At 42.1% G+C, this 25,264-nt stretch overlaps 1 protein-coding gene across 3 annotated transcripts in view; it reads right to left on the bottom strand.

Moving 5' to 3' along the window:
• atxn7 (ataxin 7) overlaps positions 1 to 25,264 on the bottom strand; it is a 140,655-nt gene that overhangs the window by 12,062 nt on the left and 103,329 nt on the right. For all 3 annotated transcript variants that reach the window (XM_073072311.1, XM_073072313.1, XM_073072312.1), the window contains 4 exons: positions 13,597 to 13,837; positions 8,228 to 8,499; positions 5,249 to 5,331; positions 4,509 to 4,774 (listed from right to left, as the gene is read on the bottom strand). In XM_073072311.1, coding sequence (XP_072928412.1) covers positions 4,509 to 4,774; positions 5,249 to 5,331; positions 8,228 to 8,499; positions 13,597 to 13,837 — 862 coding nt within the window. The remainder of the gene's footprint in view (positions 1 to 4,508; positions 4,775 to 5,248; positions 5,332 to 8,227; positions 8,500 to 13,596; positions 13,838 to 25,264) is intronic.

The following is a 25,264-nucleotide window of genomic DNA, read 5'->3' as shown; positions in this document are numbered from 1 at the left end:
ACTGTGGGAGGAAACCGGAGCACCCAGAGGAAATCCACGTGTGGACAGGGAGGACATACAAAAACTCCTTACAGATAACTTCAGAAAGGAACTCCGAACTCTGATGCCCCAAGTTGAAATAGTGCCATGTAACCATTACGCTATAGTGGCACCTGAATTGAACATTTTGAATGCTTAAGTGGAGATGAACTGTTTAATAAAAAAAATCCGTAGCAGGCAGGCACATTAATGGAAGATTCAAAATAAAGGATAACTACCGTTCCAATTTGCAAATGTTCAGTTGCAAGTTAATACATTCCCATTACAGTACCATTCAATGTCTACTACGTCTGAATTGGTGCAAAAGTTAAAAGGAAAGGTACCTGAAAAGAATACACTACCCTAATGTGTGCTAACTCTGCCTGGGCACATTCCAAGCAGTTTTACCACATGGCCTCTCTAGTTAGAGACTCAAGGTGAAGGAAAACAGGCTATAAATTGAGCAACCAGTGCAGGACCTATGTTTTCAATTAGGCCGCATACAAAAATCACAAGGGGCTTGCACAATAGAACTTTCTTCTGGATTTATAGCAAAATCACAAAAAGGTACATGATATTATATAAGTAACATGGAAAACAACACTATGTTTGCTCCTGTCCACAAAAGTTACTTTTTAAGGTGATAAATCATTCAAGTAAATCACATTCACAAGCTTTCACAATTTTCGTGATTTTCAACGTCCTCTCCATCAAAACAGCTTCGTTGGTCCAATGCTAGACACCATATCATACTGCACTTGATAGTTCAAGCAAACTAGATAAAGACAGTTCAATTACAGAGAACATTTCATCAATCAAATTGCCACAGGGGTTCAGGTCGAACTTGCAGCAAGTTACAACTTACCTAGACAATCATTAAGAATTTAGTAGTTATGTTCAAATTCATCTATAGTTAGAGAGATTGAACAATACTTGAAGTTTAGTTTGTAAGAATGATTATAGACAGGTACAGAATGGTATCTGTCAGCCAATCAGTTAGGGGATAAATAGTGTAAGGTATTGGATTTATATCATCATACAACAATTTGTAGGTTTATATCATATTTCTGTTAATTTTGAACAGAATGTCATACTATTTAAATTTTATTTGAGCTTTTTTAAAGACTACATGAACTTTTTAGCAGAGATCTCTGTAATGCTGCATTATAACCCTTGACCAGATTTTTCTCAAAAGGATAAATTCAGGACGAACTAAAAGCATAGATACACAAGAAAACTACCTATACCTCCAACCTCAAAAATACATTTGGAACTCAAATTTCCTTATTCCTCAAACTAAAAGTCACCTGTAAAAAGTATTTGAAAAACATTTTAAAAAGCCTTTTATTTCTCATACTAGTGATTTTCAGCAGCGTTCAGAGTTGTAATTAGAAAACTGATCTTCAATTCCTCGAGACTCCATGACAACCAGTGACAGAGGTTTGTGTAGCCTAACCCAGAATGCTGGGCTAATTTAGATGAGTGCAAGTTTCAAAGGCCTGCAAAAGTGAAATCCAGTGGCTGAGTGCTGCACCTGGGGGTGGTTTAAACTAGAGTCACAAGAAGGTGGGAACCAGAGTGCCAGAACAGAGAGTAGAGTGGTTGTGGAAAAAAAGTGTTATTAAGCCTAAATAGAAAGTCAGGAATCAAAAATTTGAACATGGTAGGACTAATGCAAGTAGTATTGTAGCAAAGTCAGGTGAGCTTTGGATATGGATCAGCATGTGGAATTTTGACATTGTAGCTATTAGTGAGACTTGGTTGCAGGAAGGGCAGGACTGGCAGCTCAGTGTTCCAGGGTTCCGTTGCTTTAGACCTGATAGAACAGGAAGGATTAAAGGGGGGGAGGGGGTGGCATTACCAGTCAGGGAAAATATCACAGCGGTGCTCGGTCAGGACAGACTGGAGAGCTCGCCTAGTGAGGCTTTATGGGTAAAATGGAGGAATTTTTAAAAAAGGAATGGCCACACTAACAGGAACGAAACTAAATTATAGACCATTTAACAGTCTGCAGGATTTATAGGAGCAGATTTGTAGAGAGATCGCAGGCTATTGCTTGAAACATAAGGTGGTAATAGCAGTTGATTTTATCTTTCCACATATTGACTACAGTAATAGGGCTAAACGGTAAAAGGTTTGTCAAATGTGTTCAAATAAGTATCCTTAAACAGTACATGGAAGTCTCCACTAGAGTGAGTGTGATACTAGATCTCCTGTTGGGTAAAGAGACCTACCAGGTGACAGAAGATTCTGTAGGGAAACACATTCATCTTATGATCATAATGTCACTTGTTTGAAGATAATTATGGAGAAGGATAGGTCTGGAACTCAGGTTGAGATTCTAAATTGGAGAAGGGCTGATTCTTATGGTATCAGAAAGAATCTGGCAAATGTGGACTGGGACAGGTTATCTGGCAAAAGCAAACTCGATAAGTGGGAAGCCGTCAAAAGTGAAATTCTGAGAGCAGAGTGGGTATGTTCCTGTCAGGAAAAACGGCAAAGATAATAGGTTTAGGGAATCTTGGTTTTCGAGAGATATTGAGGCCCTGTTTAAGAATAGGGTGATAATCATAGGTATTGGCAGGTAGGAACAATTAGGGACTTGAATATAAGAAATGCAAAAGAACTCTTAAGGAGGAAATCAGGAGGGCTGAAAGAAGGCATGAGGTTGCTCTAGCAGACAAGGTGAAGAAAAATCCTAAGGGCTTTTACAGATATATTAAGAGTAAAAGGATAGCGAGGGGCAAAATTGGTTACCAGGAAAATTATAGTGGTAATATAGGCATGGAGCCAAAAGATGGGGGAGATGTTATATAATTTTTTTGCATTTGTATTTATCTTGGAGACAGAAACAGACAGAGAGTCTACAGAAGTGAGGTAAAGCAACAGCGAGGTCATGGAATCTATACAGATTGCAGAAGAGGAGATGTTTGCTGTTTCAAGGCAAATTAGGGTGGATAAATCCCCAGCCTGACAAAATATTCACTCACACCTTGTGGGAGGCTAGTGTAGAAATTGCAGGGGCCTAGCAGAGATATTTAGAACAACCTTAGCCATTGGCAAGGTGCTGGAGGATTGAATGATAGCTAATGTTGTTTCATTGTTTAAGAAAGGCTCTAAGATTAAGTCAGAAAATTATAGGCTGGTGAGCCTATTATCAGTAGTAGGTAAGTTATTGGAAGGTATTCTAAAGGACTAGATTATACAAGTGTTTCAATAGAGGGGGGCTGATTAGGGGTAGTCAATATTTCTTGGTGCCTTCAACAAGACATGGGATGTTGGTCAAAAAAAAGGTTCAGTCGCTTCACTTTCAAGATGAGGTAGCAAATTGGATTAAACATCAGCTTCATGGGAGAAGCAAGGGAGTGGTTGTAGATGGTCGCCTCTCTGACCGGAGGCCTGTGACAAGTGGTGTACCATAGGGATCGGTGCAGGATCCGTTGTTATTTGTCATCTATATCAATGAGCTGGATGATAATGCGGTTAGCTGGATCAGCAAATTTCCGGATGACACCTAGACTATGGGTGCAGTGGACAGCGAAGAAGACTATGAAAGCTTGTAGCTGGATCTGGACCAGCTGGAAAAATGAGCTTAAAAATGGCAGATGGAAATTAATGCAGAGAAGTGTGCGGTGAGGTGTTGCACTTTGGGAGAACCGAAAGGTAGGTCTTACACAGTGAACGGTAGGGCACCGACAAGTGCTATAGAACAAAGGGATCTGGGAAAACAGGTACGTAACTCATTGAAAGTGGCGTTATAGGTAGATAGGGTCTTAAAGAAAGCTCTTGGCACATTGTCCTTCATAAATCAATGTATTAAGTACAGGAGTTGGGATGTTACGTTGATTTTGTGTAAGATGTTGGTGAGGCCTAATTTGGCATATTGTGGGCAGTTTTGGTCACCTATCTACAGGAAAGATGCTAATAAGATTGAAGGAAAATTTACAAGGACTTTATTCCTTGGAACATAGAAGATTGAGGGGAAATTTGATACAAAAGTATGAGGGGTACAGATAGGTTAAATGTAAGTAGGCTTTCTCCATTGACGTTTGCTGGGACCATAATTAGAGGTCATAGGGTGGAAGGTGAAAGGTGAAATGATTAAATTGACTATGAGGGGAAACTTTTCAGAGAATGGTGAACATGTGGAACAAGCTGCCTGTGCAAGTGGTGGATGCAAATTCGATTTCAATATTTAACAAAAATTTGAATAGATGCATGGATGGGAGGGGCACAGAGGGCAGGTGCAAGTCGATGGAACTAATCAAGTAATGGTCCAGCATGGACTAGTTGGACCAAAGGGCCATTCTGTGCTGCAATGTTCTACAATTCTATGAGCTTCAGTTGGTTCTATTTACACTCAGAATCTCCACTAATTTATATTTGCCTGATCAATTTTGCACAAAATACTAATGTTCTCCATCAGGTTTAGTGCATACTTTGCATCATATACATTTTTAAACTTCATTATCCATTCAAGTTTAACATACCTTGGAAGACTTGAATTGTTAAATTTGGTTTTCCCAGACACCGTCTGTTTTACATCCGATGCAATATTTCCATGGGAATTCTGGTGCAATTCCTGGGAAGGTTTAGATGGCGAGGGATGTGATTCCCTGAGAAGGGGTGCCTGGTGATGATGTTCAGAGATTCTATGCGATTCTTTTTCCCTGGGTTTGTTTTTGTGCTCAGCCAACAATAGGTCAAAATGTTTCCTACGACCTAATACTGCTCTCCGTTGGCTCAAGGAATGTGTCTGAAAAGAAAAAGATTAATATAAATTTCTAAACATTAATCTTAACATTTATATTTCCATAAATAACTTCAAATGCCTATATATTACACAGACTTGCACTGATGATATATAAACTATACAAGTTTTATTATATTTTGAATAATACATTCAGCATTTATTAGAAATCAGATGACAGATAATAAGCAAATATAGCTGTGTACAATTAAGATAACAACACTCAGTACAATTCAGGGAAGAAAGGACAGAATTGAGTTTTGTGTTTGAAATTGTCAATTCTTGCCTTCGTGTTCCTAGCCAGAGCTCAACCATTAACTTGAAAATCATTTAGCAGACTATGACAATTTGCTTGCAAACTAGGAACAATTCTACAGAACAAGTTATGTAAAACAACTGACAAAATAATCCTCTTCTCACAACAGTGGCAGCAAGCAAGCCATTATTTAAAAAAAAAGACAAAGCGCAACAGTAACCTACCTTGCACGTCAAAGACCTCGTACATGGTTTCTTGGTTTCAAGATCAACAACACCACAGTGTCTGTTTGGGTCAAACTCCCGCTCTGTAATAAAGCAATGGAATAAATTGAGTGTGTTACACAGAATATACGGATTTTCTGTTTTGTTTTAATGGAGCAAAAAAAAAGCCAAAATTCTGCTGGCAATCAGGCATGAAGACTGAAATGAACATCTTTCTCTTTCTTATGCTAGTTGCCTTTGTTGTTCCTTCTCACCCTTTCACAACTATTATATCTTGTACATTTAAACAGAAACCTCTGTCCATCACATCTATTACAATTGTGCTCCGTTAATGAGGGCTTTTTGTCACCTACAATCAAGTTAGAAAAACAAAATGTAATATGCAAATTTCAACAACCTTGCATATAAAGGAAATGTGGATATCACTATTTAACTAGGTAACGTGCAGAACAAGAACCAGGTTGATGTTATGTTTAAAGTGACAGGTGACTGTGAACTAACCAAAGCACCCAAAACTCAAAACACGAGGAAATCTACAGATGCTGGAAATCCAAGCAAAACACACAAAATGCTGGTGGAACGTAGCAGGCCAGGCAGCATCTACAGGAAGCACAGTCTATGTTTCGGGCCGAGACCCTTCGTCAGGACTAACTAATTGAAAGAAGAGTTAGTAAGAGATTTGAAAGTGGGAGGGGGAGATCCGAAATGATAGAAGAAGACAGGAGGGAGAGGAGTGAAGAAGCTAAGAGCTGGAAAGTTGATTGGCAAAAGGGTTACACAGCTGGAGAAGGAAGAGGATCATGGACTGGAGGCCTAGGAGGAAAGAAAGGGGGAGGGGAGCACCAGAGTAAGATGGGGAACAGGCAAGGAGTGATTGTGAGAGGGGCAGAGAGAGGAAAAAAAGAGAGAAAAAGAAGGGGGGTGGGAATAATAAATAGATAGATAGATAAATAAATAAGGAATGGGGTAAGAAGGAGAGGGGCATTAATGGAAGTTAGAGAAATCAATGTTCATGCCATCAGGTTGGAGGCTACCCAGACCGAATATAAAGTTTTGTTCCTCCAACCTGAGTGTGGCTTCATCTTGACAGTAGAGGCGGCCATGGATTGACATATCAGAATGGGAATGGGACGTGGAATTAAAATATGTGGCCACTGGGAGATCCTGCTTTCTCTAGCGGACAGAGCGTAGGTGTTCAGCGAAATGGTCTCCCAGTCTGTGTCGGGTCTCACCAATATATAGAAAGCCACACCGGGAGCACCGGACGCAGTATATCACAGCAGCCGACTCACAGGTGAAGTGTCGCCTCACCTGAAAGGACTGTCTGAGGCCCTGAATGGTGGTGAGGGAGGAAGTGTAAGGGCAGGTGTAGCACTTGTTCCGCTTACAAGGAGAAGTGCCGGGAGGGAGATTGGTGGGAAGGGATTGGGGGGGGGACAAATTGGACAAGAGAGTTGCGTAGGGAGCGATCGCTGCAGAAAGCAGAAGTGGGGGGGGGGGGGGGAGAAGATGTGCTTGGTAGTGGGATCCCGGTGGAGGAAGTTACAGAGAATTATATATTGGACCCGGAGGCTGGTGGGGTAGTAGGTGAGGACAAGGAGAACCCTATACCTAGTGGGGTGGCTGGAGGATAAGGTGAGAGCACATGTGTGTGAAATAGGATGCGTTTGAGAGCAGAGTTGATGGTGGAGGAAGGGAAGCCCCTTTCTTTAAAAAAGGAAGACATCTCCTTCGTCCTGGAATGAAAAGCCTCATCCTGAGAACAGATGTGACGGAGATGGAGGAATTGCAAGAAGGGGATGAAATTTTTGCAAGAGACAGGATGGGAAGAGGAATAGTCCAGATAGCTGTGAGAGTCTGTAGGCTTATAGTAGACATCAGTAGATAAGCTGTCTCCAGAGATAGAAACAGAAAGATCAAGAAAGGGGAGGGAGGTGTCAGAAATGGACCAGGTAAATTTGAGGGCAGGGTGAAAGTTGGAGGCAAAGTTAATGAAGTCAATGAGCTCAGCATGCATACAGGAAGCAGCACCAATGCAGTCATCAATGTAGTGAAGGAAAAGTGGGGGACGGATACCAGTATAGGCTTGGGACATGGACTATTCCACAAAGCCAACAAAAAGGCAGGCATTGCTGGGACCATATAGGTGCCCACGGCTACATCTTTGGTTTGGAGGAAGTGGGAGGAGCCAAAGGGGAAATTATTAAGAGTAATGACTAATGCCACTAGACGGAGGAGAGTGGTGGTACAGGGGAATTGGTTAGGTCTGGAATCCAAAAAGTGGAGAGCTTTGAGACCTTCCTGGTGGGGGATGGAGGTATATAGGGACTGGACATCTATGGTGAAAATAAGGCAGTGGGGGCTAGGGAACTTAAAACCACTGAAAAAATTCAGAGCGTGAGAAGTACACGAACATAGGTGGGAAGAGATTGTACAAGGGGGGGATCAAACAGTGCTGAGGTATGCAGAAATGAGTTTGGTGGGGCAGGAGCAAGCTGAGACAATGGGTCTACCCGGACAGGCAGGCTTGTGGATTTTGGGTAGGAGGTAGAAATGGAAAGTGCGGGGTGTGGGAACTATGAGGTTGAATCTGGCTAAAGCACCCAAAACTCAATAATTGACAATGGTTAACTAGAACAACCAGCTACATTAGCTCAAACTGTAATTAAACATTCAGACAGATGAGGAGAGTCATTTCTTTCCCTGAAGAATACAAGATACCCAGATGAGATTTACCATGATGGTTGTTTCATGGTAACCACCACTGGGAATAAACCTTTTTGTTTACACCAGATATATTTACATGATCACAAATTCTCCAGCTGCCATGGTGGGAATCCATGAATCACAAAACTGAGTTCAGTTAACTACTGCACTGTCATTCCCCTAATGAAATAATGCTTTAAAAAGTTTCTATCTCGTTCTATCTCTAAAAGTTACAGAAGTTGCATTGTACTACGAATGACTATTCAGACTCACCTGACAGCCTCTTATGAGAAGAGGGTTTCTTGATATTTTTACCATCTTCAAGTTTCTTTTCTGAGGATGAAGGAGTTGACAGAAGATTTTTACCATTGGGTATCTGTCCAGTGGAGGGCAGGGGTGCCTTTGGTATTGTAGGACTATTAAGGCCAGTTTTTATTGAAGCACTCACAGTGGCAGAATTAATGGGAACAGGCATCATTTTCAATGACGTGCCGTCGATCTTCACATTAGGGTGCACCTTCTCTGGTTTCACCACAGAAGTCATGCTGCAGAATATAAACATTTTCTTTTTAAAAAGCTGGAACCATCATATTTTATACATTTAGTGTTAAACTAAAACATAAAATAACTTGCTTCTCTATTGACACTCTTGGTCGGAATTAAATTCATACAAAGATCAATCTAGAGTTTTCCCTAAACTTTCTTATTCATAATTCCTTAGTACTTGCCAGAAGAACTTTGCGCCTGGGTCAGGAAACCTTAAACTGTTCATTAATATCATTTTCAATAAATTGGCATTGTGCATGACTTATTCCAAATGGATTAGAATGTACAAATGTGGTACTTTTTAAATAACCATTCCTGTAACTTCCAGAGCTAATATCTTCATTTTCAACTGATATCTTGGACAATCTTGGTTAGCCAAGAGTACAGTAGGAGACTATCCTCAGGATACCAATGCTACCTTTGGTTAACCTGAGGATTCCCCTGCCAATTTCTACTCTCAATCAAGAAGAGACCAGAAAACAGGCAGAGTGAGGACACCTGGTCACAACAGCACAACCAGCAGAGCTACTGCCTCACAGCTCCCAGAAAGCAGATCCAATCACAACTTCTGGTGGTGCTGTCTGTGCTGACCATGTAGGTTTCACCTGAGTAAGACCGTAAGACATAGGAGCAGAATTAGGCCATTTGGCCCATTGAGTTTGCTCCACCATTCAATCATTGCTGATTCTTCATTTCCCCTCCTCAGCTCCACTCCCTCTTGTCCCCGTAATCTTTGATGTGTGTCCAATCAAGAACCTAGCACGCTCTGCCTTAAATACACCCAATGACCTGGCCTCCACAGCTACCTGTGGTAATAAATTCCACAAATTCACCACCCTCTGGCTAAAGAAATTTCTCCGCATCTGTTTTAAATGGATACCTCTCTATCCTGAGGCTGTGCCCTCTTGTCCTAGATTCCCCCACTACAGGTAACATCCTTTCCACACCTACCATGTCTAGGCCTTTCAATATTTGAAGGATTTCAATAAGAACTCCCCCTCACCCTTCTAAATTCCAACGAGTACAGACCCAGAGCTACCAAACATTCCTCGTGTCATCCTTTCATTCCTGAAATCATCCTTGTGAATCTTCTTTGAACTCTCTCCAATGCCAACACATCTTTTCTTAGACGAGGAGCCCAAAACTGTTCACAATGCTCAAGGTGAAGCCTCACCAGTGCCTTATAAAGCCTCAGCATCACATCCCTGCTCTTGTATTCTAGACCTCTTGAAATGGATGCTAACGTTGCATTTGCCTTCTTCACCACCGACTCTACCTACAAGTTAACCTTCAGGATGTTCTGCACAAGAACTCCCAAGTCCCTTTGCATCTTCTTCTTTGTGGTGGCGTGTTGGGGAGGCAGCATTAAGAAGAGGGACGCCTCACGTCTTAATAAGCTGGTAAGGAAGGCGGGCTCTGTCGTGGGCAAAGTACTGGAGAGTATAACATCGGTAGCAGAGCGAGGGGCGCTGAGTAGGCTATGGTCAATTATGGAAAACCCTGAACATCCTCTACATAGCACCATCCAGAGACAGAGAAGCAGTTTCTGCGACAGGTTGCTATTGATGCAATGCTCCTCAGACAGGATGAAGAGATCAATACTCCCCAATGCCATTCGGCTTTACAATTCAACCGCCAGGAGTAAGGTATGTTAAAGTGCCGGGGTTAGGACTCAATGTATTTAAGTAAACTACTTAAGAACTTTTTAAAAGCTATTATTAATGCTTTTTGAGAGGGTGATTTTAGATGCATATCATATTTTTACTGAGTTAAGTATTGTATGTAATAAGTTTTGCTACAATAAGTGTATGGGACATTGGAAAAAAGGTTGAATTTCCCCATGGGGATGAATAAAGTATCTATCTATCTATCTCAGATTTTTGGATTTCCTCCCCGTTTAGAAAATAGTCCGCACATTTATTTCTACTACCAAAGTGCATGACCATGCATTTTCCAACACTGTATTTCATTTGCCATTTTCTTGTCCAGTTTCCTAATCTGTCCAAGTCCTTCTGCAGCCTACCTGTTTCCTTAATACTACCTGCCCCTCCACCAATCTTCATATCATCTGCAAACTTGGTAACAAAGCCATCTATTCTATCATCTAAATCACTGATATACGGCATTAAAAAAAGCAATCCCAACACCGACCCCTGCGGAACACCACTAGTCACTGGCAGCCAATCAGAAAAGGATTCTTTTATTCCCACTTGCTGCCTCCTACCAATCAGCTCTTCTTCTTACATAAACATCTGCATGATGCTTGTTCTAACCATGCCAGTAACATGGTAAGCAGCCTCAGGTGTGGTACCTTGTCAAAGGCCTTCTGAAAGTCTAAATATACAATAGCCACTGCATCTCCTTTATCTATCCAACTTGTAATCTCCTCAAAGAGTTCCAACAGGGTTGTCATGCAAGATTTTCCTTTAAGGAAACCATGCTGGCTTTGCCCCATCTTGTCCTGTATCATCAAGTACGTCATAACCTTAACAATTGACTCCAACATCTTCCCAACCACTGAGGTCAGGCTAACTGGTCTATAAATTCCTTTCTGCTGCCTTCCACCTTTCTCAAAAAGAGTGGAGTGACATTTCCAATTTTCCAGTCCTCTGGCACTATGCCATTGTTCAATGATTTTTGAAAGATCATTACTAATGCCTCCACAATCTCTACTACTACCTCTTTCAGATCACTAGGATGCAGTTCATCTGGCCTGGGTGACTTATGTACCCTTAGGTCTTTCAGCTTTTTGAGCAACTTCTCCCTTTAATAGTAACTGCACTCACTTCTCTTCCCTCACATCCTTCAACCTCTGGTACACTGCTAGTGTCTTCCACAGTGAAGACTGATGCAAAATAGTCATTTATTTCATCTGCCATCTCCTTGTCCCCCGTTATTATTTCTCTGGCCTTATTTCCTAGCGGTCCTATATCCACTCTCATCTTTCTTTTATTTTTTACATACTTGAAAATGTTTTTACTATCCACCTTGATATTGTTAGTGAGATTGCTTTCATATTTCATCTTTTCCCTCCTAATGACTCTTTTAGTTGCTCTCTGAGTTTTTAAAATCTTCCCAATCCCCTGTCTTCACTCTAACTTTTGCTTTGTTGTATGCTCTCTCTTTTCCTTTACTTTCCTCCCACATTTCAAAGGTGTGTGAGCTGGTGGGTGAACACCGTTGTGAATTACAGGTGAGCAGCAGAATGTGGAGGTTTGTTAATGTGAATGTGGGGAGAATAAAACAGGATGAAAGCAAATGTAGACTACATAGCCAGCACAGTGCTTTACAGGTTATGAGAAGCAGAAATTAGTGCGAGAGAAGAAATATCAGATTATTAAAGTATGACATAGAAGTAAAACTGCTCTACCCATAATTATTACCATTTAGTAATTCTGAGTTAATGAGTTTGTGATACAGTGTGGAACTGGCCCTTCCTGTTCTTCACCCACATTCTTGCCTCATCATGGCACAGTTTCACAATGACCAATTAACCAGTACGTCTTTGGACTGTGGGAGGAAATCCACACATTCCACAGAGAAGACGTACAATCTCCTATCAGAGACGCCGGAATTGAACTCAGAATTCTGGTGCCCCGAGCTATAATAATGTCGCACTAACTGCTACGCTACATTGACACAATTTTCAGGTGGATTATGGAATCTGAATGTTTACTTAGAACCCCTATACAATTATTTTATTAAACAGTTTTGGACAATAGCATGAACATAGAAAAGTGGAGCACAGAAACAGGCCCTTTGGCTCATCGAGTCTGTGCTGACCAAATTAAACTAATCCCGTCTGGTCTGTATCCTTCCATTCCCTATCTGTCTATGTGTCTGCATTAATACGTCTTAAACCCAGTACTGTGTCTGCTGCTGACACCTCTCTTGGCAACAAGCTCCAGACACCTATCATACTTGCCCGACACATCTCCTTTAAATGTCCACTCCTCACCTTAAACCTAGGCACTCTGTTATATGATATATCCACTATGGGGGGAAATGGGTGTTCACTTCCCCTATTTATGCCTCTCATAATTTCATATATTCTATCACAGCCCTTTAGCCTTCAAAACTCCAGAGATCTGGTCCAAGTTTGCTCAAACTGCCCTTGAAGTTCTTTCTCTTCTTCACCCTCTCCAAAGTTCCCACATCCTAGATGATTGGACCTGCACACACTACTCCAAATGTGGTCTACCAAAGTAATATACAGCTGCAACAAAACTTTCCACTTTTATACTGAATATCTCACTGATCAAGCCAAACCTGCCACACACTTTCTTTACATCCTAACCAACTGTTTTGCTACCTTCAGGGAGCTATGGACTTGCACATCAACGCTCTTAAGGGTCCTACCATCTACTGCATACTTTCCTCTTGAATTTGACCTCTCAAATGCTCCTCTAATTTCCACGTAATCTACAAACATTACTCAGACCAAGTGTATTTTAATTACTATATATATATATATATATATAAACAACAGAGGTTCAGGCAGGCATTGATTCTCATGGAACACTGATCTCCAATCAGAAAAACGTCCTTCTACATCTACCCTCGGTTTTCAATGACAAAGCCAATTTTGTAACGTATCCAATATATTAAAACTGAGTGTTTAAGAAAGGACACAAACTAGTTCAAGGTTAATTTTGTAATGGTTTCCCTGCTTAGTAGTAAACCTTCGCCAGAAAGGACGTAAATAATCAAATTCATAAGTTGAGTTGAGGTATCTGAAAACAGGTGCTGAAAATTAACATTTGTTGAGAAAACTTTGCAGCAGGAGTGGCTTGTGAATGGCAAAAAAAAAGTATACACTAACAAGACAAAGTCTGCAGATGCAGGAAATGCAAGCAACATGCACAAAACTCTAGAGGAACTCAGTAGGCCAGGCAGCATCTATGGAAAAAAGTACAGTCAACATTTCAGGCTGAGACCCAAGGAAAGATTTAAGCTTCGTCAGGGTCAGAGTCCCAGGAAGAAACTTTGCAGTGTAGTAATCAAATCACAAACAAGGGAAGATATACATTTCTTCAGGGTAGGCATATGGGAAGATTTAAACTTCTTCAGGGTAGGCATTCAGGGTACACACTAACCTTTTCTCATGGTGCATCCTGCCATGATGAACCATGTAAAATGGTCTGTTCATACCACCAATGTGAAGTTTATCTTTGGGAGATTTTTGTATCTTGGAGCTGGATGAAGCACAGTTGCCACCAGAAGAGCGACTATTCCCACAATCACTAACACTTCTGCTTTTTGAGAGCGTGGAAGGGTAAGAATACGTAGAAGACGGAGGAGTTACAGGTGGTTTGCTTGATGTACTGTGTCTTCTTTCTGTAGAGAGAAAATTAAACAATTCACAATTAACGAGCAATATGAATTTCAAAAGATTATTATTTTTCAGGAAGCCTCAAACTCTTTGAATTCTAATGCTTTTTATGTAATAGTAAAATACCGCAGAAACATCTTGAGTCAATTATGGCAAACTAAAACTGCTAACAAAGATTTTCTAACTCCTTTTACACTTTCTCCACATTTAATAATGCTTTACTTTGTACCAGATTAATTAAAGATGCTTAGAAAATAGTGTTGCGATGGAATCGATGGATCATTGTAGTATTTGTCAAGGACTACAATGAACCAAAGATAGAAGTCATCAGTTAAGCAAGCCTTTTCAGGAGTTGGATCCACCAACATAGGAACACTTGTAAGTACAGGAATTCCCCTGCTTATGATAAACTCTTTGTAACCTGAACAGTTTGCAAATCAGAAGTGGGGTTATTTAGCAAGTTCCAGCACGGCAGAAGATGTCTGCAGCCACTGACAAAACCATCCTGTCGGTCTCCCAAACATTCGTTTTTGATTCTGGGCTACACATAAGCAAGGGAGAACCAGTATCTGAAATGCTAATGATCCAAAAGGTAAAGAGATAATTTTTTAAGTGGAAGAAACCTGTGAGCTGGTTCATGTTGTCAAGTAGAAGATTAGGGATTTCCTTCAACCTACAGATATTGACTTAAACCTCCAAATGTTAATGCACACACAAGAACAGACCAAACAGCTTTTCAATCCTGCCTAGCCACTTATTACAATAATGGCAGATCAACTCCACCTCTATGCCATTATTCACCATCTACCTCAGTTTTAAATGCAGTTGCACCAACTATCCAGAGTGCACAGTTGCTAATCCTCTGCTGGTTACATCACAGAGAATGATACAATAAAGCATTTGGACAATGCTGAACTCTCCAGACCATGGCCAGAGGTTCCAGAATAGTACTCCAGCTAAAGGGTCACTTTGTGAAACTGACAACAGTTTAGGTATTCCCTGCATGCTGATATGGACTACTACTACCAAAAGGGTTACGAGTAGTGTCATTACGTCACCTTTCTATAGTTCCTGCTAAACGCAGTTGAAAGTCATGATATGCATGGCAGCTGATGTTAAATTGCTCAACCTAAAGACAACTCCGTGTGCTAGAACTGCCCTTCAAAGCCATGATAATTGCTCTGTAATATAGGGCACCTTCACCATGAGTGTATGAACGTTATTTGCCCATTGTATGGAAAGACAGGTTTTAGCGATTATGACTATAAATTAAGTGGAAATGTCTTCCATCATTTCTTGTTCTTGTTGAGCAACCAGGCTCAATGAATTTCATTAATCACATGGGGCGGAACAACAAACTTAAAACCATTAAACTTTTTGCTGATGATTTTATAAAACAAAAACAGTGCAATCAAGATAATTTTTTAAATAAAACCATTGAGAATGCAGTGGAAAAACTGCTACCTATGGCAAATTAAATTTCCCATTGCACTATATCATGCTCTAATCTCACCATGCTCACTTCTAAAGGCTGCACAGGCTACAAGCATTTAAAAATAATCAGAACACAGCTTGTTAATCTGAACCACAAAATCTATTCTAAATTTAAACGAGAAATTGATGGCCCAATGTATGTAAAGGCTCACTTCACAAAACTCCAACTGACTTTATTTCAATTTTACTCTGAATTCCATCAAATTAAGTTGTGTGTGTGTGGGGGGGGGGGGGGGGGGGGGGGGGAAGGGGTGTGGAAAAGACAACTCAAATTGTCAAATACCTTTAATACTACCATTTCTGCCTGAGCTAAAGGAAGAACTTGAGCTAATACAAGAAGCAAAGTTAAAATGAACATTAAATCAAATGGGTAATAGCATTTTAAAGAATGTAAGAAACTGCCACTTTTAACCAAATGGACCAAATGGGTAATAGCATTTTAAAGAATGTAAGAAACTGCCCCTTTTAACCAAATGGACCCAAAAGGGAATAGGGACTTTAAAATAAATAACAGATTCCAACATTAACTCAGGAACTCAACATTGTTCACATAAACATGAATGATTCATCTGTCAGTGGTAGGGCCAATTGAAATACTAAGACAATTTTTTAACCTGGAAAAGAAATGAGGGTTTCACAATTTCATTTTCACAACCTATTTTATCTTACCTTAAATTAGAATTACACGATAATCAATATTTTATAAGCATCCTATTGATTGTTAAAGTATATTGCTTAGCTGTGCTCATCTTCATCTGCCATCCATGCTATAATGTCAAAAAATATCTTTTGTTTCCATTTACTCTGAAATTTAGTTTTGAATGTTTTAAAGGGACAGATTTAAAACATTGACGATGCCCATATCTCCAACACTAAACCCAGGAAGAACTTCAGAATGAAACAAATCAGTAGCTCTGCAAACTACATAGTTCAATGAAAGCACTGCAGACAGGAAGACGGGGAGAAAGAACATCCAGTTCTGAAGAAACAGTAAAACACTAGGAGTGTACATCAAAATTTAATGAGTTCATGTCAGCATCATGAAATATCAAACACTCCACATGCAGTTTTATTCAACTTAATTTCAAAAGATCCTAGGAACACAGATTCATTACAAATAGATGCGTGTTGCTTGGTCTTTATTGACTTTTTATTGCTGTCTTTATCATGAACATTAAAAATTTACCCTTTCGCTGAAAGCACCTTGCATGGAAAAGGCAACACTTGCTCTTCAGCAGGCCAGAGAAAATAAACAAACACACCTTTGTGTTTATTCAAATGAGCTTTTAAAAATAATAACGTAAAATTACAGACACTAAATATTTTCAGTTTTCTGCAGGGACAAGATAGGACTCCCGTAGAAATTTCAAGAATTAAAAACATTTAACAAAAGCTTCTAAAGGAGTGGATCCTGATGAAAGATATCTCATCTGAAAGGTTAACTGTTTCCGGCTGGGTTGAGTCGTTCTCCGATCTTGGCAATCCATCTGCAAACGTTTCGTCACTATACGATGTCTCCTCAATTGGTGACAAAATGTTTGCAGATGGATTACCAATATCAAAAAACAACTCAACCCAAGCAAACACCACTCAAGCATGAACATCCAGCTCACTGACCTCCGTTGATTACCCCTGCCCCCCACCCTTACCCCCATCCCTATCTATCATTTTAGTCTGGTTCTCTTTCTCTCTCTTTTTCCCCCCTCACTATAATCTCTCCCCCCAGCCCTACCTTTCTTTCTCTTTTATTTCCCATAATTCTCCTTCTCCCTAGCCCATTTCCCTCCAGCCAATCACTTCCCAGCTCTCTACTTTATCCCTCCCCCCACTTCTTATCCCCCCTCGACCATCCCATGTTACTTCACTCCTGATGAAGGGTTTCGGCCCGAAACATCATTATTACCTCCTCCCATAGATGCTGTCTGGCCTGCTGAGTTCTGCCAGCATTTCGTGTTTTTTAAATTTATTTCCAGCATCTGCAGATTCACTCGTGTTACCACTCAAGCTACACATTTGCCGAGTTATTTCCATTAACTGTTTGTTTTACTCCATAGATGCTGCTCCTTTGAATGCTAAGTATTTCCAAGACTTCCCCCCCCCATTTGATTTCTAAAGTCTTTAATATTTTCTAATGAACACATTACCTGTATTACATGCACCTAGTAGAGTACAGCTCACATATATTGAAACAATTTGCTTCATACTTTAAGACAATGTCAATATTACCACAACAAATCTGAAAATTAAAGGACTGATGCCAAAAACAGAATGTCACACAACATAACATACCATACTGTGAGACATTAAAACATAACTTTTTTCACTGATACTACACATTTCCATAATGGGCACTGGCTATGATCAATGAAATAGAGTGTTTCCTAAATTAACTGGCCAAATTGGTTATAATGCAATTATGATCCGGAATTAGCAAAATCACTTAAAAGTTAAGCTGGAAGTTGATAAGCAGAGAAAAAGATGACTTGAAGATACCTGTAAACATGCAACCTCAACAGTAATTAGGCACTACTGTCTCCTTAAGAAAATGGACTGCTATCTTCAGTGAGGCGACTAGAAACTGATATGCAGATATTTTTATTGATACTTGTGCAACAATAAATACTTTATTAAATTACACAACACACAGCCTTTAATATTTTTGGATTTCTATATATAAAAAATAGAGCCTTCTTTTATTTTTTGAAAGTTCTGCCAGAAAAAATAACTTTGTTGTAAGTTTCAAACTTTTTCTCCCTTAACCCACCTTTTCCCATTGATACATTTGATTTGATTAGGTTAATAAAAGGTTTCTTCAGAATGTAATAATGGCATTATAGCAGAACTACCACTATGCGATCTTTTGGTCAGTATTATTCTATTCTGAGTGTTTTAGTTTTCATTATTTGTGAGGGAGAGTGGGGTGGGGACAGAGAGAGAGACGGGGATGGGGGAAAGAGAGAGACGGGGATGGGGGAAAGAGAGAGACGGGGATGGGGGAAAGAGAGAGACGGGGATGGGGGAAAGAGAGAGACGGGGATGGGGGAAAGAGAGAGACGGGGATGGGGGAAAGAGAGAGACGGGGATGGGGGAAGAGAGAGACGGGGATGGGGGAAAGAGAGAGACGGGGATGGGGGGAAAGAGAGAGACGGGGATGGGGGAAAGAGAGAGACGGGGGAAAGAGAGAGACGGGGGAAAGAGAGAGACGGGGGGAAAGAGAGAGACGGGGGGAAAGAGAGAGACGGGGGGAAAGAGAGAGACGGGGGGAAAGAGAGAGACGGGGGGAAAGAGAGAGACGGGGGGAAAGAGAGAGACGGGGGGAAAGAGAGAGACGGGGGGAAAGAGAGAGACGGGGGAAAGAGAGAGACGGGGGGAAAGAGAGAGACGGGGGGAAAGAGAGAGACGGGGGGAAAGAGATGGTGAACACTCTGACAGAGACACAGAGAGAGAGAGAGAGAGAGAGAGAGAGAGAGAGAGACGGGGGAAAGAGAGAGACGGGGAAAGAGAGAGACGGGGGAAAGAGAGAGACGGGGGAAAGAGAGAGACGGGGAAAGAGAGAGACGGGGGAAAGAGAGAGACGGGGGAAAGAGAGAGACGGGGGAAAGAGAGAGACGGGGGGAAAGAGAGAGACGGGGGGAAAGAGAGAGACGGGGGGAAAGAGAGAGACGGGGGGAAAGAGAGAGACGGGGGGAAAGAGAGAGACGGGGGGAAAGAGAGAGACGGGGGAAAGAGAGAGACGGGGGAAAGAGAGAGACGGGGGAAAGAGAGAGACGGGGGAAAGAGAGAGACGGGGGGAAAGAGAGAGACGGGGGAAAGAGAGAGACGGGGGAAAGAGAGAGACGGGGGGAAAGAGAGAGACGGGGGGAAAGAGAGAGACGGGGGGAAAGAGAGAGACGGGGGGAAAGAGAGAGACGGGGGGAAAGAGAGAGACGGGGGGAAAGAGAGAGACGGGGGGAAAGAGAGAGACGGGGGGAAAGAGAGAGACGGGGGGAAAGAGAGAGACGGGGGGAAAGAGAGAGACGGGGGAAAGAGAGAGACGGGGGGAAAGAGAGAGACGGGGGGAAAGAGAGAGACGGGGGGAAAGAGAGAGACGGGGGGAAAGAGAGAGACGGGGGGAAAGAGAGAGACGGGGGGAAAGAGAGAGACGGGGGGAAAGAGAGAGACGGGGGGAAAGAGAGAGACGGGGGGAAAGTGAGAGACGGGGGGAAAGTGAGAGACGGGGGGAAAGAGAGAGACGGGGGAAAGAGAGAGACGGGGGAAAGAGAGAGACGGGGGGAAAGAGAGAGACGGGGGAAAGAGAGAGACGGGGGAAAGAGAGAGACGGGGGAAAGAGAGAGACGGGGGAAAGAGAGAGACGGGGGAAAGAGAGAGACGGGGGAAAGAGAGAGACGGGGGAAAGAGAGAGACGGGGGAAAGAGAGAGACGGGGGAAAGAGAGAGACGGGGGAAAGAGAGAGACGGGGGAAAGAGAGAGACGGGGGAAAGAGAGAGACGGGGGAAAGAGAGAGACGGGGGAAAGAGAGAGACGGGGGAAAGAGAGAGACGGGGGAAAGAGAGAGACGGGGGAAAGTGAGAGACGGGGGGAAAGAGAGAGACGGGGGAAAGAGAGAGACGGGGGGAAAGAGAGAGACGGGGGAAAGAGAGAGACGGGGGGAAAGAGAGAGACGGGGGGAAAGAGAGAGACGGGGGGAAAGAGAGAGACGGGGGGAAAGAGAGAGACGGGGGGAAAGAGAGAGACGGGGGGAAAGAGAGAGACGGGGGGAAAGAGAGAGACGGGGGGAAAGAGAGAGACGGGGGGAAAGAGAGAGACGGGGGGAAAGAGAGAGACGGGGGGAAAGAGAGAGACGGGGGGAAAGAGAGAGACGGGGGAAAGAGAGAGACGGGGGAAAGAGAGAGACGGGGGGAAAGAGAGAGACGGGGGGAAAGAGAGAGACGGGGGGAAAGAGAGAGACGGGGGGAAAGAGAGAGACGGGGGGAAAGAGAGAGACGGGGGGAAAGAGAGAGACGGGGGGAAAGAGAGAGACGGGGGGAAAGAGAGAGACGGGGGGAAAGAGAGAGACGGGGGGAAAGAGAGAGACGGGGGGAAAGAGAGAGACGGGGGGAAAGAGAGAGACGGGGGGAAAGAGAGAGACGGGGGAAAGAGAGAGACGGGGGGAAAGAGAGAGACGGGGGGAAAGAGAGAGACGGGGGGAAAGAGAGAGACGGGGGGAAAGAGAGAGACGGGGGGAAAGAGAGAGACGGGGGGAAAGTGAGAGACGGGGGGAAAGTGAGAGACGGGGGAAAGAGAGAGACGGGGGAAAGAGAGAGACGGGGGAAAGAGAGAGACGGGGGAAAGAGAGAGACGGGGGAAAGAGAGAGACGGGGAAAGAGAGAGACGGGGGAAAGAGAGAGACGGGGAAAGAGAGAGACGGGGGGAAAGAGAGAGACGGGGGAAAGAGAGAGACGGGGGGAAAGAGAGAGACGGGGGAAAGTGAGAGACGGGGGAAAGAGAGAGACGGGGGAAAGAGAGAGACGGGGGAAAGAGAGAGACGGGGGAAAGAGAGAGACGGGGGGAAAGAGAGAGACGGGGGGAAAGAGAGAGACGGGGGGAAAGAGAGAGACGGGGGGAAAGAGAGAGACGGGGGGAAAGAGAGAGACGGGGGGAAAGAGAGAGACGGGGGGAAAGAGAGAGACGGGGGGAAAGAGAGAGACGGGGGGAAAGTGAGAGACGGGGGAAAGAGAGAGACGGGGGAAAGAGAGAGACGGGGGAAAGAGAGAGACGGGGGAAAGAGAGAGACGGGGGAAAGAGAGAGACGGGGGAAAGAGAGAGACGGGGGGAAAGAGAGAGACGGGGGGAAAGAGAGAGACGGGGGAAAGAGAGAGACGGGGGGAAAGAGAGAGACGGGGGAAAGTGAGAGACGGGGGAAAGAGAGAGACGGGGGAAAGAGAGAGACGGGGGAAAGAGAGAGACGGGGGAAAGAGAGAGACGGGGGAAAGAGAGAGACGGGGGAAAGAGAGAGACGGGGGAAAGAGAGAGACGGGGGAAAGAGAGAGACGGGGGAAAGAGAGAGACGGGGGAAAGTGAGAGACGGGGGAAAGAGAGAGACGGGGGAAAGAGAGAGACGGGGGAAAGAGAGAGACGGGGGAAAGAGAGAGACGGGGGAAAGAGAGAGACGGGGGGAAAGAGAGAGACGGGGGGAAAGAGAGAGACGGGGAAAGAGAGAGATAGCGAGAAAGAGATGGTGAACACTCTGACAGAGACACAGAGAGAGAGACAGAGAGAGAGAGAGAGAGAGAGAGAGAGAGAGAGAGAGAGAGAGAGAGAGATTCTACAATTTAAACTTTAGCACTTTGACAGAATTCGCTGTATAATTTGCTCAGCTTTCATTTGCCGAAAAACACTTAAATAAAATCAGTGTGGCATGGATGAAACATGGGTGACAATTCCTAATCCCGTACTTTGAGATGATCTACTCTGATTTACTTGCACCACTTGGGTTGTTAAAGCAAGCTCTAATGGTTTTTAGTTGTAGATTAATCACAGTAAAAGATAACAGAACATGGACACTTCAGATTCACACTAACCTTCTAAAAACTCGATGCTGATCTGGGCATTCTGCCAAACTACTCTCATGAAATTTACATAAGAAACTGCAATTACAGACATCAACTCAGCAGAAAACGGCACAAGCTGATCCAAGGAGTCTCCACAATAACACCCAGTTACAATTTGCTTGCTCTTTGAGTGTGAACTAGCATGGATGCCTCATATCATAACGTATTTACTCATTGAAGAACATGAATCATGCTAGGGATTATGTAATACTTGCAAACAGCGATATGCTCAGACATAAAGGCCCTGGAGGTCAAAATGGTTAAAATATGGTCATAGGATTTAACTGGAATTCATCTTTGCAACTGTTATGCTATGCAGTTTTGAAATCCTAATATGACCTTTCTTTAATAACAAAATATTTTGTGAATTGCCAGATGACTAACACTATTCGACACCCAGATCTGTGTACTGAACCATTACTAAATATCGTGCAATAAAACCATTGCCAGTTCAAAAATACAGATTGGCTAGGTGTGAGGAAACAAACAAAAATTAACTAAAAGTGAAACAGAGTTAGTACAAATGACGTATTCTCCATTCTTATCAATAATATTTTTCAGGGGCACAGTAATGATTTTCCATTTTAATGCCAACATTCTTTTATTCTCTTTGTTATTTATGGTGCAAGTGATAAACTAATTTCAGTTTCATCATATCAGAATGTCTTTTCCCCACCCACGCTTGTGCTTAAGAACTGATTTCTTCCTGACCAGAAGGAACATCAATATCATTGTACGTTCTTGAGCTTAACGAGAACATTAACCAAATTTCCTTATTACTTCATCTGAAATAAGTGAACCTGAATTATCAAAGCACCCACACTGATAGATTCAGACAAGAGTCAACAATAAAACATAGATATCTGCATTAGAGAGCTATGAATATGGTCAAGGGAGTTGATTCCACAAGATTAGAAGAGACTTAAAACCTTCCTCAGTTAAAAGCTTGTATACAAGTTATAGGTTATAGAAAAAGTTCGAAGAAGAAAAGACTACAAACGGATACAAGTAAAAAACAGCAATTAAATTAACTCCCGAGAGGCTGGCGGATCACAAAACCCATTAGGTTAATGGGCATGCAGCTGATGGAGCAAGATGTAACATTGGAAAGATACAAGAAATAGAATTCTGGGGTACACCACAGTGCAGGCAGGGTGAAAGAGGAGAATGCAGTATGATAGATACAAGGAGTGAAGTGTCAGTAGCTGATGAAAGAATGGATGAAAGTTCAATAAGAGAGGAACTGGCCTATGGAGATTATTTGAAGCTCAGCTCAGAATCAAGAAGAGATTATAAATAACCAAGTCTGGTTCAGCTTCTGATATTGATTCAATATCATTTACAGGCTCATGGCACACAAGAACTCGGAGGCACATGTCTGAAATTTCAGGTGGTACCGAAGTCATTGCTTTAAATATCTAAAATCCAATTGGAAGAAACTGAGTTTTGTCCATAAATCTTTAAACTGACAATTTTTTTTTTTTACAAGGTTTATTAAATATGAGCATTCATCAATACAGTGGTAGTAAATTAGAATAATTCTCAGGCTAAAAATCAGGATGCAAAACTTTTAGGAAATGAAATGTTACAATTGAAGTTTAGACAAGTAAATATTGTCCATGGTATTATAAAGTAATGATTGTATGCCAGTATTACCTCACATTCATATCTGGAAATTTACCATGAACAATTCGACACATATTCCAAATATGAATTCATCATAGAGTGCAAGGAGAAAGCAGGAAATCGAGTTAATTGCCCAACACAAACAATGCAAACTCTCAGGGTAATTCTGGACCAAGACTTAGGATACACAAAGGGTATTCTTTTGTTGATTATAATTCAGTCAAGATCTGTGGGAGAGACTTTGTTCATTTAAAAAAAACTTCAGATGAGTTTAAAGAATTTTAAATCTCTAATAATGAGTTAACGTTGATTAACCTTTTAAAGCATTGTAGGGTCCTTTGTTGATTTTAAAGCTTTTCACCACCCTGATTAACACATTAGTATTTTTAATGCATGAAAGTAACAATACAAGCTTGCAATCTACCTTAATACAAGTTTGATTCATTTTACTCCATGTCTCCTAATTCCATCTTCCCAGTTTGATTTTAAACTGGCAAGCCAATTTTTATAAGATTTACTAAAGCAAGTATTCAATAATGTGTTAGAAGCAAAAAGAGTACTGCAGAAGTAATATTTTGGCAAACATTTTCAATACTTGTAAAATTAATACCTTCATTGTTATCTAATAGACGTTTTATTTTCTTGCTGAACTGCAGGTGTTTCTCCAATTTTCCACATACTTCACATCTATTACACAAGAAAATCATGTTCTACTCTGCCTCTAGTACTAGTTAGTCTGAAGTGGACACTATTAGGAACTAAGAATCTTAGGCAGAAGTTACACCCATTTAACCAAAATACTAAGAACAAAATATCAAAAAATAATGCAAAATATTCAGTCCAAATTCATTTCCAACTTGAACAATGATGCTCAAGTTAAATAAGCTTTTTAGCAAATTACTAAAAATACAATTTATTCCTGCATTTAGGCAATGAGGTTGATTTCTTAATGCCCTAAATGACTGGTTACCCACTTGCCCTTACCTCACATTGTTCCAGTATTTCCCCTCGGACTCTGGGTGCCTGGTTTCAAACATTTCTACAAAAGGCATACCCTTGAGTTTGTTCCCGTCTGCTTCATATTTGATTCAGGCCAGAATAGTGCGGCTGTTTTGGGAGTCTGATAACAGACATGCAAATAACATGGCAAGCCCAACCTACCTAGCCAGCTCATGGCAACAAGTATCTCAATACTGCAGAGGTTGGCCTGGGGGAAGATATTAGTTCCAGCAGAAGGATTTTAACAAGGCAGTGTTGACGGTAATTTTCCAGTTCCTCAAGTTGTGTTCTGCAAGTAATACAGGTGTCAAAAACCCATAGGGCAGAGGTCACTGGTGCCCAACAAGCCACAAGTTGTGTACCAGTGTTTATTACAGGTTCCTTTTTCTCAATTAACCGAAGGCTCTGCTGGACGTCGAAGGTTATGGTATGGGTATATGGGAAGTGGTCCATATATCAGCCCATACTGATAATAACAGGAATGCCAAATGCCTGTCTACCTGTGTTGCCACCTTCAAGGAAATAAATATGTAACTCTTGGTCTCTGTGTTCGACAACACTCTCCAGTGCTCTGTGATTTACTGTTTAAATCCTGCCCCAATTTAACTTGCCAAAAATGCAACACTTCATACTTGCCCGAGTTAAATTCCATCAGCTATTTCTTGGCCCGCTTTCCCAGTTGATCTAGCTCCTGTTGTGCATTATCTTAGATCATGTTTTTCA

The sequence above is a fragment of the Hemitrygon akajei genome, chromosome 19 (assembly GCF_048418815.1).
Source record: "Hemitrygon akajei chromosome 19, sHemAka1.3, whole genome shotgun sequence".
Lineage (NCBI taxonomy): Eukaryota > Metazoa > Chordata > Chondrichthyes > Myliobatiformes > Dasyatidae > Hemitrygon > Hemitrygon akajei.
Note: the sequence above shows the minus strand (reverse complement) of the source record. Positions and strands in the feature narration are given on the sequence as shown.